We start from the raw sequence: 17,303 nt of genomic DNA, 5'->3' as shown, positions 1-17,303 counted from the left end.
TATGACGCCTGAGTGCGTTTGCGCATACACAATGTCAACAATAGCAGTAAGGGATAGACCAGTTGATATCTTAGGGGGCGTGATAAATCACAGGGGTGTTCAGATTTATTGGTCATTTCTTTGAGAAAAAAATTCCCGTTGGCACTGTAATCACAGTTAATTTCATTTATTAGCGTAGCGTTTGTACACAACGTAAAACTTGCATAAATAATTTTATTTGTCAACATGTTCCCTCGCAATAAGATATCAAAGGTTGCATATTGCCTGCGCGTGACTTGTTTTAAAACCCACAGCTGCTTCTTTCACAAAAACGAAAGATAACAAACAAACAAACAAACAAACAAACAAACAAACAAATAAATAAATAAATAAATAAATAAATAAATAAATAAATAAATAAAATATTAAACATCACGCAGCCAGAACCTACAGACAGTGTAGGATCAATACGATCAGCGAATGAATATTCTATAATTCAAACAGATACATGTATATAGCTTTGACAATTGCCGAATGTCCAAATCAGCGACAAACCATTACTGACTCAACGTTACACATTGAAACACAAGGAATTAATTTAAAGTTTCTTTATGATAAAAACATATGAATTAATCCGTGAATTAGATATCTGTTATTAAGAAAAAATATGCAATATATTCATCTGATCTTTTATGCATATTTCATCATGTCTAGACTAATTCAAACTAAAAACACACACCAATCTATGAATAGCATCATAGGATAGCAATACTAGGGAATTCAGTAAACTATTTTCATTACAATCATTTTGATGTTTATCTCTTGATAAACATAGGTAAAGCAGTCGGTAGTGCATTGACCTCTTCTAAACACATAAGAAATCCTGTTAATCGTTGTTAGCACAATAACTGCGTAGGTCACTTGTATTCCTTCAAGGTAGAATGCGTCTCAGGAACAAATACAAATATTTACAATTCTTTTCTAGTCTAAGGCTTGGGGAGGCTAATTTCGAAGCAATTCGAATAAAACACGATTTGAACTAGTTTGGGATAATTGGATGGTGAAGTAATGTCGATTTAATATACAAATGTAATCTCATCTGCGTTTCTTCTTATATTACACACTTGTTTTTTATGAGTACTATGCAATATTGCAACATTCAGCTGTACGACACCTAAGACTTTTGAGAAATTTGAAAAAAATGAAAATCCAATTATCCCAAATTAATTCCAATCGTGTTGTAAGCAAAGTTATTCCATCTTAATTTTGTGAAAATCAAAAATATATTTTTATCCTAGTCTGAATTCCAAATATCGCTAAATACTAGATGATTTTTTCTAGTGATTCTGGATATTATTTTTGATTTGTTGAGAGAATAGTTGAAAGCTTCATTTAGGAAAGTTTGAGTAAAAGTTTAGAATTTTCCTTCTTTGCATTGGCTTTTTGTTGTTGTTTATGGCCTCAAAATGAATAAATAAAACACCTGCCTGAAAAAAATCTGTAATGTTTTCTGTCGTAAAAGCAGACAGTGAAAACCGAGATCTTCCAAGCTCCCTCGAGGAATTCAAACAGATCACCCCTAAACATGTAAAGTGATGTAGAATTTCACATATGTGGTATTTTCCCGTCATGCATTGCTGTTTCTCAGAAACAGCCTACAGAGTCAGGAATAGCTGTTCCAATTAATTCTGATCACCTGATCAAACTTAACTTGATGATTGGTGGTTCGCGTAACGTGGTATAACGTGCAATGGTAGGTGGCGTCACTATGGTAACGTTAAAGGCTCGCGCAACGTTTAATTCATATTTCATGTACAGACAACATGTCTCGATCTCTGCTCTGCGTACATATTAGGGGCCATGCCTCTCCATGTGATGGCCGTACAGGTCTCGTGCACAGGTTGCATCGGGCGCTTATGTAGCGTTTCGCTGTATCTGATACAATGATAATACTAGTAGTAGGCCTACTCTTGCAGACTTGCACTGTGATTTGACCAAGATCTCAAATTTTCCTTCACCTTGATATAGCCTAAAAGTTACTCCTGTGTTATTGTTCCGAAAGTTTATGTCACCAATTTCGTGCAACAGTCCGTTTCCCCAATTACATGTAGAAACATACGTATAAGTAGCTTTTATCAGTACGTTGTACAGATTAGTCATTATCGTGAACGGTCTGTGTGTATCTTTCACTTTCACTTTGGTGTATTCAAAGTAATATTCATGCCTTTCGTTTTTTCCGAGAATTAACGTCAATGCTAGGAACTGAGTGGTTTTTCTTGGGATCCGACAAAAAATGTACATGAAGCTATGTCTTTCTCATGAGCACAGAGACGAAAACGATAATGATTAATGTACATAGAATGTGTGAGGATTTCAATGAAAGAATGAGTACCTATGTTAGCAGCATAGGCCTAGATTTGACTTTATCAATAATGTTGATATTTCACGATCGATTTTCATTCTGTATATTTTTTCCTGAATATCTATGTGAAGATGGAATATTCAACTAAAACCAGGAATTCCCAAGAGGGAAAGAGCACAGGTCGAGTAGGCATTATTTGTGATGATTTTTCCTATTATTATCATAACAAATGATCATGAATATTAATAAATATTAATATGAATGTTACAGAATATTCAAACATTTTTTTACAAACAATGTCGTCTACTTTAGTAAATACCGTCTGGAAACCCCACTGTTATGATTATTATGATTATTAATAAATTACGATTATGATTAATAAAATCATATTTTACACATTGTAATCTGCTTATGTGAACAACCCTCTGGAAACCCTTATATAGTTTCACAATCTATGCCAAAATATACAAGTGACACAATGCCCAGGTTCAGTCTACGGCGAGAGTTACCATTGCCCAGGTTCAGTCTACGGCGAGAGTTACTACACAGTGCTCATTATATACACTGTGTAGTAACTCTCGCCGTAGACTGAACCTGGGCAATGGTAACTCTCGCCGTAGACTGAACCTGGGCAATGGTAACTCTCGCCGTAGACTGAACCTGGGCATTGTGTCACTTGTATATTTTGGCATAGATTGTGAAACTATATAAGGGTTTCCAGAGGGTTGTTCACATAAGCAGATTACAATGTGTAAAATATGATTTTATTAATCATAATCGTAATTTATTAATAATCATAATTATCACAACAGTGGGGTTTCCAGACAGTATTTACACAAAGTAGACGACATTGTTTGTAAAAAAATGTTTAAATATTCTGTAACATTCATATTAATAATTTATTAATATTCATAATCATTTGTTATGATAATAATAGGAAAAATCATCACAAATAATGCCTACTCGACCTGTGAAAAGAGCTGATATTTTTTCAAAATTACTGTGAGTTTCAAACAACGTGCTCTTCTGTAATTTTATTGTTCGACACTACTTTTGAATATTACCTATAAAGTGTGGCCACGACTGGATGCAATGACTATTTCTCGGAACTGGAAAGAAATTGCAGATGGGAGGGCTGTGTTCAAGGTTTTCAAATTGATCCTGTGAAAAAATATTGCATAAAAACAGTGACCCTCCCATGCGTATTATAGTCTGTATCAATAATTTTTCCATCGACGAATAATTTCTCATTTGACCTATGACCTTTTAATTAAAGAATATTTTTGAAATTATACACAATCATTTGTACGCAAGGTTTTAATCAATGTCATGCAAACGATCACATTTTGCAATACTCAACATTAGTATGACAATCGCTGCAATATTTACATTGAGTAATATTTAAATATATATATATATATATATAGAGAGAGAGAGAGAGAGAGAGAGAGAGAGAGAGAGAGAGAGAGAGAGAGAGAGAGAGAGAGAGAGAGAGTGTGTGTGTGTGTGTGTGTGTGTGTGTGTGTGTATGTTTCAGGTAAAATCCCAACACATATTTGTTGATAGCTCTCAGTGATGGTAAAACCCAAGTCGTTCACTAGTATTCTAAGTTTACTAGGTTCCTCATCGCGAAATGGTAGTACGAAGTTGTAACGTGCATCAACCCAGCTCATTGTGAGGATACAGCCTTCTCACTCTGTTCGTCTCGTTTGTGGAATCCATCATGTAGCCATACCTTAATTCGGGAAATTCAGACACAAGATATTTTTTTTAAAGTCGGGTTAAAAACATACCAGTATTTACATTTTTTGTTTTCACTTTCACTTTTTATTTTAAGCGCGTTGAGATATTGCGTTTGACCGCTGGCTGCGCTGCTTCGTTAGCAGCGCAGCCAGTGGTAGAAATAGGCCAGGGAACAAGACTGAGTCAAAGGTTGCTTTGTTGACTGAGATGTGTTCCACGGTCATGGCAGCAGCCGATACCAAGTTTCTAGAAGGAATTGACGAGAACTTTCTCGTTTGTGGCATTTGCTCTGAAAGATACAAGAATGCTAAAAATCTACCGTGTCTACACACCTTCTGTGAGGAGTGTCTAGGTAAGCTTGTCGAAAAAACAGGGAAGTTGGATTGTCCAATATGTCGTCGGTCACATGAGCTGACTGGCGGGGGAGTGTCTGACTTACCCGCTAATTTTTTCGTGAACGATCTGGTTGATCAATTCAGAAAGCGTGAGGAGAAATTGAGGGGTGAGAAACCATGCGAGGGATGTGAGGAATCAGACTCTGTAACAGCTATGGTGTGCATTGAGTGCGGTTTGGAAATATGTAAACCGTGTGCACGGGCACATCGTCGATTTCGTCAGACAAAGTCACACCACCTTGTCGAGTTGGATGAATACTATTCTTCCATGTCGAACGACCCGTACAAAGTCCAGTCACCTCTGTACTGTGACCGTCACCAAGACAACCAATTGAAATTTTACTGTGATACGTGTGAGTCGGCTATATGTCTAGAGTGTACGGCCGTGGATCATCCTCGTCCAGAGCATAAATATCGTTACTTGGAGGACGCGGCTGCAGAATACAAGAAAAACCTGTCGGTGATTACAGAGAATTTGAAATCGAAAGAAGTAGCAGCGCGTGAGGCCAAACCCAAGGTCGAAGAAATGTCGCAGTCTCTCCTAGACCGCTATCGTACTGAGACTAACAAAGTGAACGAGCACATGGAAAAGACGATAGAAGAGTGCACCGCCAAGATACGAAAATCTGGAGAGAAAATTACGTCAGAATTGAAATGTGTATACGACGAGAGAAGTAGAAATTTGCAGGCACAACAGAAACAACTAGCATGTACAGAAAGTGATTTAGCCAATGCGATAGAATTTTCTGATAAATTGATGCATCATGGGAACGCCGCTCAATTGATGTTGGCGAAGAAGGGCATGACGTCACAGATACAATCACTAATGAGCATTGACATCGATAGCGAGCCTGTCAAAGATGATTTTCTCGAGTTTCAGTCTGAAGATGACTTCTTCGGGAAGCAAACTCTTGGGAAAGTTTTCACACATGACAATAAGTACAAGATGATAAAAGTTTCTAAATCTGTGAAAGTCGGAGAAAACATTCAGATCACTATTAAGAGAAAGGCGGTTAAAAAAGCACTTGGAGAGGAACCGGAAGAGATCAAAGCTGAGGTGAAATCACCCGATGACAAAACCGAAAATATGGCGGTGACTGACAATAAGGACGGAACATTTTCACTCACACATGAAGGAAAACTTGAAGGGAAATATGAAATATCAATATCACGTCATAGATCAGGTATCGAGCTCGAGACGTGTACAGTAGAAGGCACACCAATCACAGTAACTGTGATTCCTAAGAAGGGTTTGATTCGGACGATAGGGAAATATGGGAGTGGTGTTGGGCAACTGAGTAACCCATACGGCGTCACCATGACAAAGAAACGAAACTTGCTAGTGTGTGACAGTAATAACAAAAGGTTGCAGGAATTCTCTGTGTACGGTGAACATCGTAGAATCATCAACTTTACTGGCATTGATGGAGAGGTAACTCCAAGGTTTGCATGTGTAGCAGAAGATGGCACCATCTTTGTCACAGATGGTGAGAAGAAACGGGTTGTTGTCTGCGATGAAAATGGTAAAGTTATCAGAAGCTTTGGTGAAGATGACTTGAAGGAACCTCAGGGTATTGTGATTCATCCTACCAATGGCAGAGTCTATGTGCTCGATCGCAGTGCCAGTGACGTCAAAATATACAACAAAGATGGGAGGCTTCTGAAATCATTCGGCGGTAATGGGTCTGCGCCAGGTCAGCTGAACAAACCGTATGGCTTAAACACAGACAGGGAAGGCAACATTGTAATCCCAGACACTGACAATAACAGAGTGCAGATATTCAATGCCGATGGAGGTTATCTTCGTTCCTTTGGTACGAACGGAAGTGGAGATGGGCAGTTTGACAGACCGGAAGATGTGGTTCAGGACAAAGACGGCAACTTCATCGTTAGTGAGTATGACAATAAAAGAATTCAGAAATTTGACATCGACGGCAAATTCCTCTACCGATTAGATAAACCGGAAGACTCCTTGAAAAGCACAATTGGTTTGTGCTTTATGGGCGACGAGCTATTTGACAGAGTTGTCGCTGCTGATACCGGTAGTGGTTGCATCAGAGTGTTCGCGGATTAACGGGGAATTCCACAACTGCCAAAGCATGATTAAGAGTGAAATAGAGTATACTGAAGATGCCATGAAAGAAATTTACTGTCTATCATCACACTGAATCGTACTCTAATTTGCAATTGTTGAACGCAGACGCCGGATACTTTCAGGTACCTGACAAGCTCGCAAAGAAGTCTGTAAAGTTACAGACATAACATTAATTGAGTTATTTAGGGACAGTGCATGTAATACTGGAAATATACAAGCAAAAAATGTGGACTCTTTCGAAAAACATTCCATTCCTTGCATTTAGTGTCAAGATTTGAACAAGTCGCGCTCTGTATGCACATTTCATCATGGTTTTGTAATTGACACAATCAAATTCTGCATGAAAACTTACACATGTATGGAAAGCAGGTATGTTGAAACAAAATTGTTAACATTAATAATGCTTACATAAGTGTTCATTTATATTAGACTCCTGTTGATGTAAGTTTTAAGGGCATAATTTATAATATGTGGCATATGCTTCTACATTTGTTTGTTGTAATATATTAATAAACAGCACTTTGATATTGAAAGTCTTCATGAAGGCTGTCTGTACAGTTAATTTAGCTTCTATAAACCGAAAACTTTTGAAGGTTTAAAGAAACTCAAACACTTTTGGGTTAAATATCAAGTAGAGTGTAGACTCACGCAAATGGTAATAAATATTATATTGCTTAGTAAGTATCAATCCATTTATATATGAATGTATGAAGAAAGTGAAAAGTACAACTTATGTGTTTTAAATTCAATATTGTTTCGGGCTAGTGTTCATTAAACGTGACAATTTCACAAAGCCTTCATTTATTTCTATTTTATACGACATTCAACAATTGATAACGAATTAAAAATGTATTCCTGGAGGCTTCTATGTATAATGTTGGGAAACGCTGTATGTGTGTACTTATCATCGTTATCTCGTTCGAAGATTTGTGAAAACATGTCATAAGAATTAAAGGAGGTAATAAAATCGTATTGAAACCGCTCTCAGTGGTGTTGTGTAAAAAGCGGAGGATAAATGAATGAACGTGAGATGCTGGGTCAATAGTATCACCTCACGCGTTGTGTTTTACTCTGCGCTGGTGCGTTAAACGTCCGGCCAGACTTCATCTTATGTGCTCTCACGTTGTAAATGATGTATTTGGGGAGTCGATCACTCATATGACTTCCGACATTCCTTTAAGCTCCATTGGATGTAATGCTTAACATATTTTCCTGTGTATAGCTGTTCTATTCTTTTCTGAAAATAGTTTCTCGTCCCACTCCCACAATATCGTCAAAATGCTTGCACAAAGCATAATAGGTGTGATGTCACATGCCATTGCTACAACTTAATTTACTTAAGTCCGGAGTAGAATTCATGTGTCAGTTATAAGATACTTTGATACTGAATGCTTTGTGATGGCAGTGTAGATACTTTGTATTTCAACATAACCAAAGAAGACGTATGAGAAAAAACAAAAACATGCTTTATAAGTAAGCTTAACGAAGTTGTTATCCAAAGTAACTACCATAGACTAGTCCCTGTAATAAACTTCCAAATTGAAATGATTTGATACAGATCCTTGATTGAAATTTAGATTCTGTTTTCATTTTTCGGTTTGACCAAAATATTAAGTTTTGTTTCTCATCCTCATTCTCTTGCAAAAATGATGCAGTGACGGGGTCTCTTTTCTCACAAGATCCAACTATCGAGATGAAGACTGTTACTAGCAGCGGTCATTCGAACACGATTGGAACTAATTTGGGAAAATTGGATGAGAGTAATTATTACGAAAATGTAACGAAATCGAAATTTTTACAGCTGAAATTTTACAAATGATAGAATAGTGTAAAATTTGAAATATTGTTCTCATCGGACAAAACAACGAAACACAACGATTATTGCATACCTCTTTCATCGGATTCATTTTTATCAAAATAGTTCATTTTTGTGTAAATGTACTGAAGAAACGAGGCAAAATGCTTAAAATTTCTCTAATTGACGAATTTTGAGTCAGGGCACTTTTGAAATGCCCCTGACTTTTTCATGAATTTAAGGCTTCATAAACATAAAATTGAGTCAGGGCACATTTTAAAAGACCCTGACTGACTTAACTGTAAATCAATCGAAAAGCTTCATTTGGTCGAGGAAAAATGACAAACTGACATTATTACTAGTGTTTCAGTAATGAAGAAACTACAGACAAACTCTCATATTTTCATCCAAATGTGAATATTGTTCATATGTTTTGAACAAAATTGCATTAGATACTATCATGCACTGATTCTTACTCATAAGATTTCAACAGCATCGCAAATTGTGTATAAATTTTAAAGATGGTAAGCAATATGGTGTAAAATTAGAGAAATTTCTAAAATTCTTGAGAAATTCTGCCAATCCAATTATCCCAATTTAGTTCCAATCGTGTTTCTGACAAGCAGCAAGATGCCAACGATGAGGTCACTCTTCACAGCTGTACAGTGTCTACATGATATTTTGATATTTTCTGCCTGCGTGGCGCACCTTCATTTTTTTAATTGTTTCCTAGACAATGCCGTAATTTAATTGAAGTGAACACACAAACAAGAATACATACATCATATTCATCAGATTTTCGATCGGATTAGAACCCACAACCTACAGCACCCACTCACCTAGCGAAGACATCACAGTCAAAACCGTCAAGTCAAATATCCTCACACATAAAAAGAGTGATTCAATAGCTATGTAGCTAAAACGGAAAGTTGTCAGTTCGCATTTCGAGAATTTCCGCGGTCAGAAGCCCAATAGATGGCATTCACCTATGAAAAGATATGAAAAGACTGTACCTTTCATTTATTTGAGGGCGCTGTTACCATCAAATTAGGTCTCACGTAGTGACATATGCAGACCCAGAGTCTGGTGCAGCACTTAACTGAATCAACCTCCTTGTTCCTCAATTGAATGAGCCTATCAAGACCAGCTTGTGCTTTGCTTTTAATATCTTCCTTAATTTCGACGTTTACCCACAGTACTGCTGTAATCATGCAAGAGTGGCCAGAGCTCGTCGGTAAGGTAAGTGAGCCGATACTGATAATAGTACATCGTCATGTCAAACTTCCTGTGACCACGGATTGCAACCCGAGGCGTAAACATGCGACAGTACAGTCTTACAGATACCTTTGCATGTCAAGTATCATGAACTATCGTTACATCGATATATCTACTATATGGCATAAATGACAACTGAAGGAGAACATGTTTGAACGAGATTAACCCTAACTGGCCATAAATCGATTATAATCAATATAAACGCCAGTGCTTGCTTCTACCATATTTTATTTTGCAATACAATATAAATGGCACGTAAGCCAGTAATGTGTTGTATATCGTTGCATTTTACTGTTAACACCATGGGATGGCACACCACGACACAGTTTGTACAACATTGTACCGCCCTAAAACGCCACTTCAAAAAAATCCTTCGAAGTCACGCTTGGCGTCGAAGTACAACAGAGGCGCTGTAAGAGCCCAGCAAGGTCTCACGTTGTACGGCGCTTATCTAGGGAAGACCGGTCACGACATGCGGACATGCGACCTGCGACTTCAAAACTGCGACCTGCGTCCCGCGAGTTTGAAACTTGCGACCTGCGACTTCGGCATTTAGACCTAGGTGTAACCTGCGACTTCACAACAGCGACCTGCGTGTTTGTCAAACTGCGACCTGCGACTTCACAACTGCGACATGCGACAACAACACGTAACGTTTCATGGTGTTTTCCTCAGTATTAGATTGGAGGCGTCTTGCGTGAACTTTAATCCTTTGAGCGCCAAAGTCTATTTTTGTCCCCTTTATATAATAAACCCCTGTCAATTTTTCTCCAATTTTTGCAAAAAAATTGGGAAAAACCTGTAGCCAATGAAATGTGATGTCGATTTGGTCCAAAATTATCAAGAAATTACAGAAAATTCATACAATTGGTAAAATTTTGCACTAAAATTTTGGTGGGAGAAAATTACAGCGCTCAAAGGGTAAAACGTGGAAAGGAGATTTAACGTTCAACATCGATCAATTAATAAGCCATTGCTTTCGCTTTGGTAAATCGTTCACCAAGTCTGGCAAAACTCAATTCATGTACACACCAGTTCACTCATTTTCATCTGGAGAGATAATTTTATGACGGAAATGTTGACAGTACGTGTTAATGCATGGAAAATAATATGCTACGTGATCTAGGCATTTATATGTTTATATTATAATTTCAAATTATTTTAGATATTCTTCGTCTGCCTTACCTCGCTTCTTTCCTTATGTTATCGACAAACTTTTTGATTTTTAGAAATCTCTGGTATTTATCCTCATTTCACTGTGGTATAACCATCTAGCTGTCTGTTTAATTCATCAGTTGTCCCCCCTGTATCATACTGCGTCAGTGTCATTGCAAACATTCGAATTTTCAGTTATTGTCGTTCATTTTCTAACATTTCCAGTTTTGTTCCAATTCTCTAGTGATTGATCATCGGATGTTGCCATCTTTTCGTCTAATTTCATTTTTACTTTTCGTCAAAAATCGAATTGATCCAACTTTTGTTCAGTTGGAAAAATAAAATATTCTTACTGGTTAACTTCGGACTACATTTGTCTACACAAATAACATATGCAAAGTAAAGCAGTTAAAATAATACTGATATTGACAGAAGTGCAAACATATTTGCTAACCATGAATAGCCAGAGACCGACTCAAGTTCTTTATAGATAACGCGAGTTAAAACTGTAAAACAGGATAATATGTACATATTATTTTTGTGTGTATATAATATTTAGATCATGTAGGCAGAAAAGTTCCAGAAACTATTAAACACTGATGTAGACGTTTAAAACCCTATTGCTATTGCATTATTTCAGATCGGTTTGCCTTTCGTAAGAAGGAAAATAAATTTGTGCTCTTCGTTTGTGGAATTCTCTACCGTCACAGCTTCATGCACTTCTATCGCTGGTTGAATTCTTTCGCTGGCCGATTTTTTGCGTATACGTAGGCCAGCGGTGCGAAAATAATGCTCTGGTCGCGAGAATGCGGTAAACCGGCTGTTTTAATATAGTGCAATGGTGTCCCTCGTGTTTTTCAGGCTCGTGTTCAGAGCAATGGTGCGAACAAATCAAGACTGATATCGCAGTTTGACAAACACGCAGGTCGCTGTTGTGAAGTCGCAGGTTAGGCCTACACCTTGGTCTAAATGCCGAAGTCGCAGGTCGTATGTTTCAAACTCGCAGGACGCAGGTCGCAGTTTTGAAGACGCAGGTCGCATGTCGCATGTCGTGACCGGTCTTCCATACTTATCTGACAAAACGTGCTTATCTGACAAAAATAACTAATTACTGCTTGTAGCCTTACTCATTTGTGGAAAGTAATCCCTCACACAATACTTCGTCTGTTAAAACACACAAACGAAATCTTAATTAGAGCAGTCTAAAATCACAAATATCACAAAATAGCCATATAATCGTTAAAAAATACAGTAAATTTCATTGATTGCGTAAAATCGCCGAGCATGTCAATTAATCACTGTGTATACATCGATCAACACATAGAGGCTGTCTTAAGGGGTGGAGGAGAGAGCACGAGGTCACATGAGGTCGTCCGCTCTCACGGTGGCGGGAGTATCAAAATCACCACAATGGCAAGCAGAGTACTTATGTTTTTGTTTTTATCACCTTCCTCGATTGCTAATTTTGCCAGTTAAGTACATAAATTATACTCAATAAACATGCAAGTGGATGATAAAAAAAGCACCTACATGTTGCAACACGGAGTTATCTCCATGGTCTCGACCACGGTCCCTCTCGACTATACAGTACAGTGAGCGAGCGAGCCCGAGCCCGGCCGATGGAAGAAAAACCACGATAACAAATAGTTACAGTAATTACATGTCAACAATTTGAGAGTGTAGTTTACAGAAACAAAAATCTTTCGTATAGAAGACTTCGTATTAATGTTAAATTGGCACACTCCGTGTACACAACATCATACGAAGCGACATGTACCGCGCGCATGTAGTGCGCTGGCTAAAGTGACTCCCCAGCCCATTGCTAAAAAGAGTTTTGTCAGATAAGCCCGTTTTGTCAGATAAGCGCCGTACACAGGTTTCGCTCGTCATGAATTGTTGGCGATCTGAGCCTTTGTTACGACACAGTTTGAACAAGGTTTTCTGCGGCTCCATATGTGAACGGGGGGGGGGGGGCATGGAGTTCGTAAAATCATATGCGCTAGGTTTATCCTAAAATGAAAGCAAACTTACAAACTATAAAATGCTTCCTGTCTCGTTTCTGTGTTTCAAAACAGACCGCAGATGAAGCAAAGAAGATCATTGAAAAAGAACGTCCTGATGTCACTCAGGTGAGAATTATTCCAAAATTTCGAGCCTTCATTGGAATCCACGACTGTTGTAAATTGCTGCTTTTTCTCATTAATGATGTGCACTGTTGTAAATTGCTGCTTTCATATTGCTTTCTGTGAATTTGATCACTGCCACGTATACATGTTAAGTACAGTTTCAGATGTCATATTTCATTCAAACCGAGAATCCAGAGGGGTTTCGTATTTTACTTTTTATGTTACTTCCGAAAATCTTTATCACAGGTCCAAATCATCCCACCAGACTGTGGAACAACATGTGACTTCGTGGAGACCAGAGTACGGATCCACACTGACGAGAACGGCAAAGTTGCAAAGCCGCCCAGGATTGGCTGATGCAACTGTGGTGGCCCTCTTGAAGTAGGGTTGTGTCGATTGGTTTCAACGCTCGTTTGCAATATTGAAACCCTGCACTTCTTTGGTGATGGCGAGAATAAGCAGCCAGAATATACTGTTATCACAAGGTTAACGTTGGTTTATTCAACTCACTCAATGATTATAATAGAGTATTTTATCTTATTGAATTACAAATAGCAACATTAGATTTGAGTTTTTGAGATCTGGCTAGATCATAGATTTCAATAAAGACTGATCGTTCGTTCGTTCGTTCGTGACTTGCAGCTCATACGGGGCAAATATTGACTGTTCGGTGACTAGTTGAAGGGATTGTGGTCTGCGGACTGGGGCATGCGTAGTTGTCAGACGTCAATCACTCTTAGCCTGGCTTTCAAGATGACGTATAGATTATCTGATGACCTTGTAGGAACTGATATTCGTTGACTGTTTGTAATCACTATCGGTTTATCCTTTTAGTAAACCTATAACTAATTCTGATGAATAAAAATGACTAAAATTTACTTAACTGATGATGGTGCTGTTTTGGAAGAGCGTATTTTTCTTATCCAGCGTTTGTCATCTAAATAAACGTCACGACTTACATACATGATCACATTTTGTGTTCTTTTGCAAAAAGCATTTATTGTCGTTCTGTTACCGGCGTATCCTGAGTCAACAAATGAAACGTACCTGCGGTCAGCACTTTTCCGTAATGATATCAATGTCTGTTAAACAATCAACAGAGTTTTGCAACCCATTTGCAGTTCATCGGTGTTTGAAATCACGTTACAACGGCATCGCGCCAATAGGTGGTCACAGGGTAAGATTTTCGATCTTTAAAGATAACTAAAAAAAACTGTTCCAAAGCACTCACTCTGGGTATGTTTACGATGCACAAACATATTTTGGATGGTTAATTTAAGACGTAACTTCTTGAGGAAAGCAATATCAATAAAACGGTCACAAATATATGCAAAATGAAGATTTACAGATAAAAATCGCCCCGTTAATCATATAGGTCATGACTGGTGAAAAAAGCGTTGATGAAGGTTTGGTAAAATAACCGCTTGTATCATTTGGTGTTGAAGGAGACACGACAATCTTCATATTGTGCGCCCATATTGATCATTTAAATTGACTTAACTGCCACAACGAAATTCATTTCTGTTGGGAAAGGCTACAGCAGCTGAGGATGGATATCACGCAGAATATGGTCAATTTTTAAAATGTTACCGAGTGTAGTCAGTGTGCGAAATTAAGAGAAAATAGCTTCAGGTCATAAGGACCTGCTCCAAGCCAAAGCTTCAGGTCCTTACAGAAAACTGCCGGTCCTCAGTAAATGCAGTTGTTAACGACCTTATTACCATTAGAGTCAACACTCTCTCCACCAATACTATGCTTTTGAATGTTGTAATCTTTAATTTTCCATGTCCTTTTATTAATAGAGTCAGCAAGTATTCACTCCAAAGGAATATTATTCACATAGATAGCAGAATAGTGTAAGTGAATGATCATGAATCATTCAACTACATGATCGGGAATCTGAAAAAGACCACAGCCCTTATCTTCCTCACTGTCATGCGCATGGATTTATCAATTGTACACTACACTAGGGCATGTGATATTGTGATTTGGAAATGTTTGGCGAGCTGAAAATCTTTTCTGAAATTAGCCAACACGAGTGGTAGAAGAGTGAGTGAATAGCTTAATTAGTACCCTGAAAACAGTCATGAGTAAGGGGAGTGTATGAATAATTTTTTTATGTAAACATTGATCACTACATCCTTTTATTATAATGTAAAACAGAAGGGAAAAAATAACTGGTTTGTATTTTGATATGACGTATGGATTACTTAAGTTCAACATTTTTCAAAAATAAATATGCTTAAATGTGGCCTCTGTTGCATTCATGAAGAAACAGATGAAGTTATACTTTTAATCAAAAGGACAAGTATCGTAACTTTTTCTAGATTGTTTTTTCATACAAGTCTTTTCATTAAAATAGTATACGGTATACATATTAGATAAATTGACATTAAGACAAAAATCTACTACGAGAACAGTGCTGTCGACAAATATGTTTGCTTCAAACATTGAGGTATCGTTTAGCTCCATGGTTTTGAACTACATGTACGCCCGATATAAGGACTAGATGTTACACGACAGCGCAATTGTGCTACCTGCAGTCGACATACAAGTTTACGTTTGGCTGCGTTTGTTTGTGGACCGCTAGAATATTTTGCTTGCTCGTTGGTCTTCAACCCAAAGTTCACAACGTCGACTGTTGTACATTTTATAAAACAAAGCGGCATTGTCGTAACAGCTTTGTCGAGTTGCACGATCCGTCTTGTATACTCTCTCTCCTAGGCCGAGAATAGGGCTTCAAATTGTTTCGATGATTACCGTTTTACGACTGGCGTGCAAAACTCACCGTCATCCTGGGCTGTAGCCTAAATGTCGCAAAAATTGCGTCTTTTAAGATTTTACGGTATCATTAACTGATCGTGTCGCGATGTTTTTCAGCAGTATCGAGTGTCTGTCAAACTTTTCAGAGTCATTTAATAACTTTAAGCTTTCAAAGGGCGATGAGACCCAGCAATCGCTCAGACAAAACTTTTCGATCAGAAATTATGCATTCATTTCCGCGAGTGACGTGTGCCGTTCATGTTGTCTGCAATTTCTATACGCTCGATCTCGATAGCAAAATGAGAGCGGCGTTTGTCATGTGTATTTTTCCAATGAAATCTTGCTGCAGCAGCATATTAAACTCCTCTATGAACCGTTTATGTTTTGAACGTTTCAATTAAATCAAAGCAAAGAAAACGGAGTCAGTTTGATAAAATGAAGGGCTGTATTATAAATTCCGAAAAGTTGAAGTGTGGAACTAGTGAAGTGATACTGGGTGTTGTCGTCATATAACACCGATATGCTAACATTACCAGGGGTACACTCACTAGACGAGTATTATTATAATATTATATCGCATTGTTGCACCAATCAATCCATTCCATTGCTAGAATCTGCATGCACGGACGTAATTCATACTGATCTGAATATAATTAGCTGCACTGTGCTTTGCGCGCCGATCGCAGGGATTAGACTATTTAATAGTCTAATCCCTGCGATCGGCGCGCATGTAAAATGTCGCAAAATAAAAAATTACTATATTGCGACATTGTCAACCGCCCTCCTGTCTGGCGTACGGTAGCAAATTCCCTACAACCAGGACACGCAGTGCGATCAACCCTGTTGCCCCGCACTCCCTCGGTGGAAAACATTAATTGGTGCATGGCATTCAACAAGTCTGAATTACACATATCGAATTACATGATTCAAAGTCAGTCATCAGCTGCATCTGTTACAGGTCTTGACGGAGAAATTTTAATTATTTATTTCAAATTCCAGTCGGTCATAAGGACCGAAATGTTGCTGAAAACTTTCGGCCCGAAGAGAAATCTGTCGGTCTCGGACCGTCGGACCGACGTTAATTTCGCACACTGAGTGTAGTGCGAAATGTAATAAAACAAACACGTAAATTTTAAGAGGAATAAAATACAAGTGCAGTGTCACTAACAAATGCACTGAACAAGAGACCCTGGTTAGCTTCGTCAGAGAATCAAACCTACCATTGTGGGGGATGTGTGAAACTCTAACCCCACTTGTATTTACTGACGTTCGATTTGACCTTGTCCGCCTGTTGTCGTCAGATGCACAGGCGCTTGGCACATTGCTGGGATAATAATCGTATTTAATATGTAGAATGTCTATATACGACTTGATTTATTCAATAAAAGAATCACCGTATGTGATATTAGTGTAGGCCTATAGGCCTATATGTTGACTGGCATTGTACCTATGGCTGCCGGGCTCGGGCCCGGCGAACGCACTGCATAATCATCAATGTGTAGAATGTCTACATGACTTGATTATTTATTAAAGAATAACGGTACGTGATATTACTGTACATGTCGGCTAGCTTAGCCGAGCGGCTGTAGAGCTCTGCAGGGCTTGGGCCCGTTGT

General features: G+C 38.2%; 1 protein-coding gene and 1 long non-coding RNA gene across 2 annotated transcripts; both read left to right on the top strand.

Annotated features, from left to right (window-relative positions):
* Positions 1–4,306: 4,306 nt before the first annotated feature.
* Positions 4,307–6,553, top strand: LOC139132298 (tripartite motif-containing protein 2-like). The gene has a single exon (XM_070698687.1). It carries the CDS (start codon positions 4,307–4,309, stop codon positions 6,551–6,553), a length of 2,247 nt encoding a protein of 748 aa, XP_070554788.1.
* A 2,927-nt stretch (positions 6,554–9,480) lies between these two features.
* On the top strand, positions 9,481–13,892 carry LOC139130530 (uncharacterized). The gene is made up of 3 exons (XR_011551895.1): positions 9,481–9,608; positions 12,875–12,928; positions 13,172–13,892. It is a non-coding gene; the product is annotated as an uncharacterized lncRNA (long non-coding RNA).
* The last annotated feature ends 3,411 nt before the right edge of the window (positions 13,893–17,303 follow it).

Source organism: Ptychodera flava, chromosome 4 (genome assembly GCF_041260155.1).
Source record: "Ptychodera flava strain L36383 chromosome 4, AS_Pfla_20210202, whole genome shotgun sequence".
NCBI classification, from domain to species: domain Eukaryota; kingdom Metazoa; phylum Hemichordata; class Enteropneusta; family Ptychoderidae; genus Ptychodera; species Ptychodera flava.
The sequence above is the reverse complement of the archived record's forward strand: the minus strand, read 5'-3'. Positions and strand labels throughout refer to the sequence as shown.

Coding starts and splice junctions, on each gene's coding strand:
- LOC139132298 (XM_070698687.1), top strand. CDS start 4,307: ATGGCAGCAGCCGATACCAAGTTTCTAGAAGGAATTGACGAGAACTTT.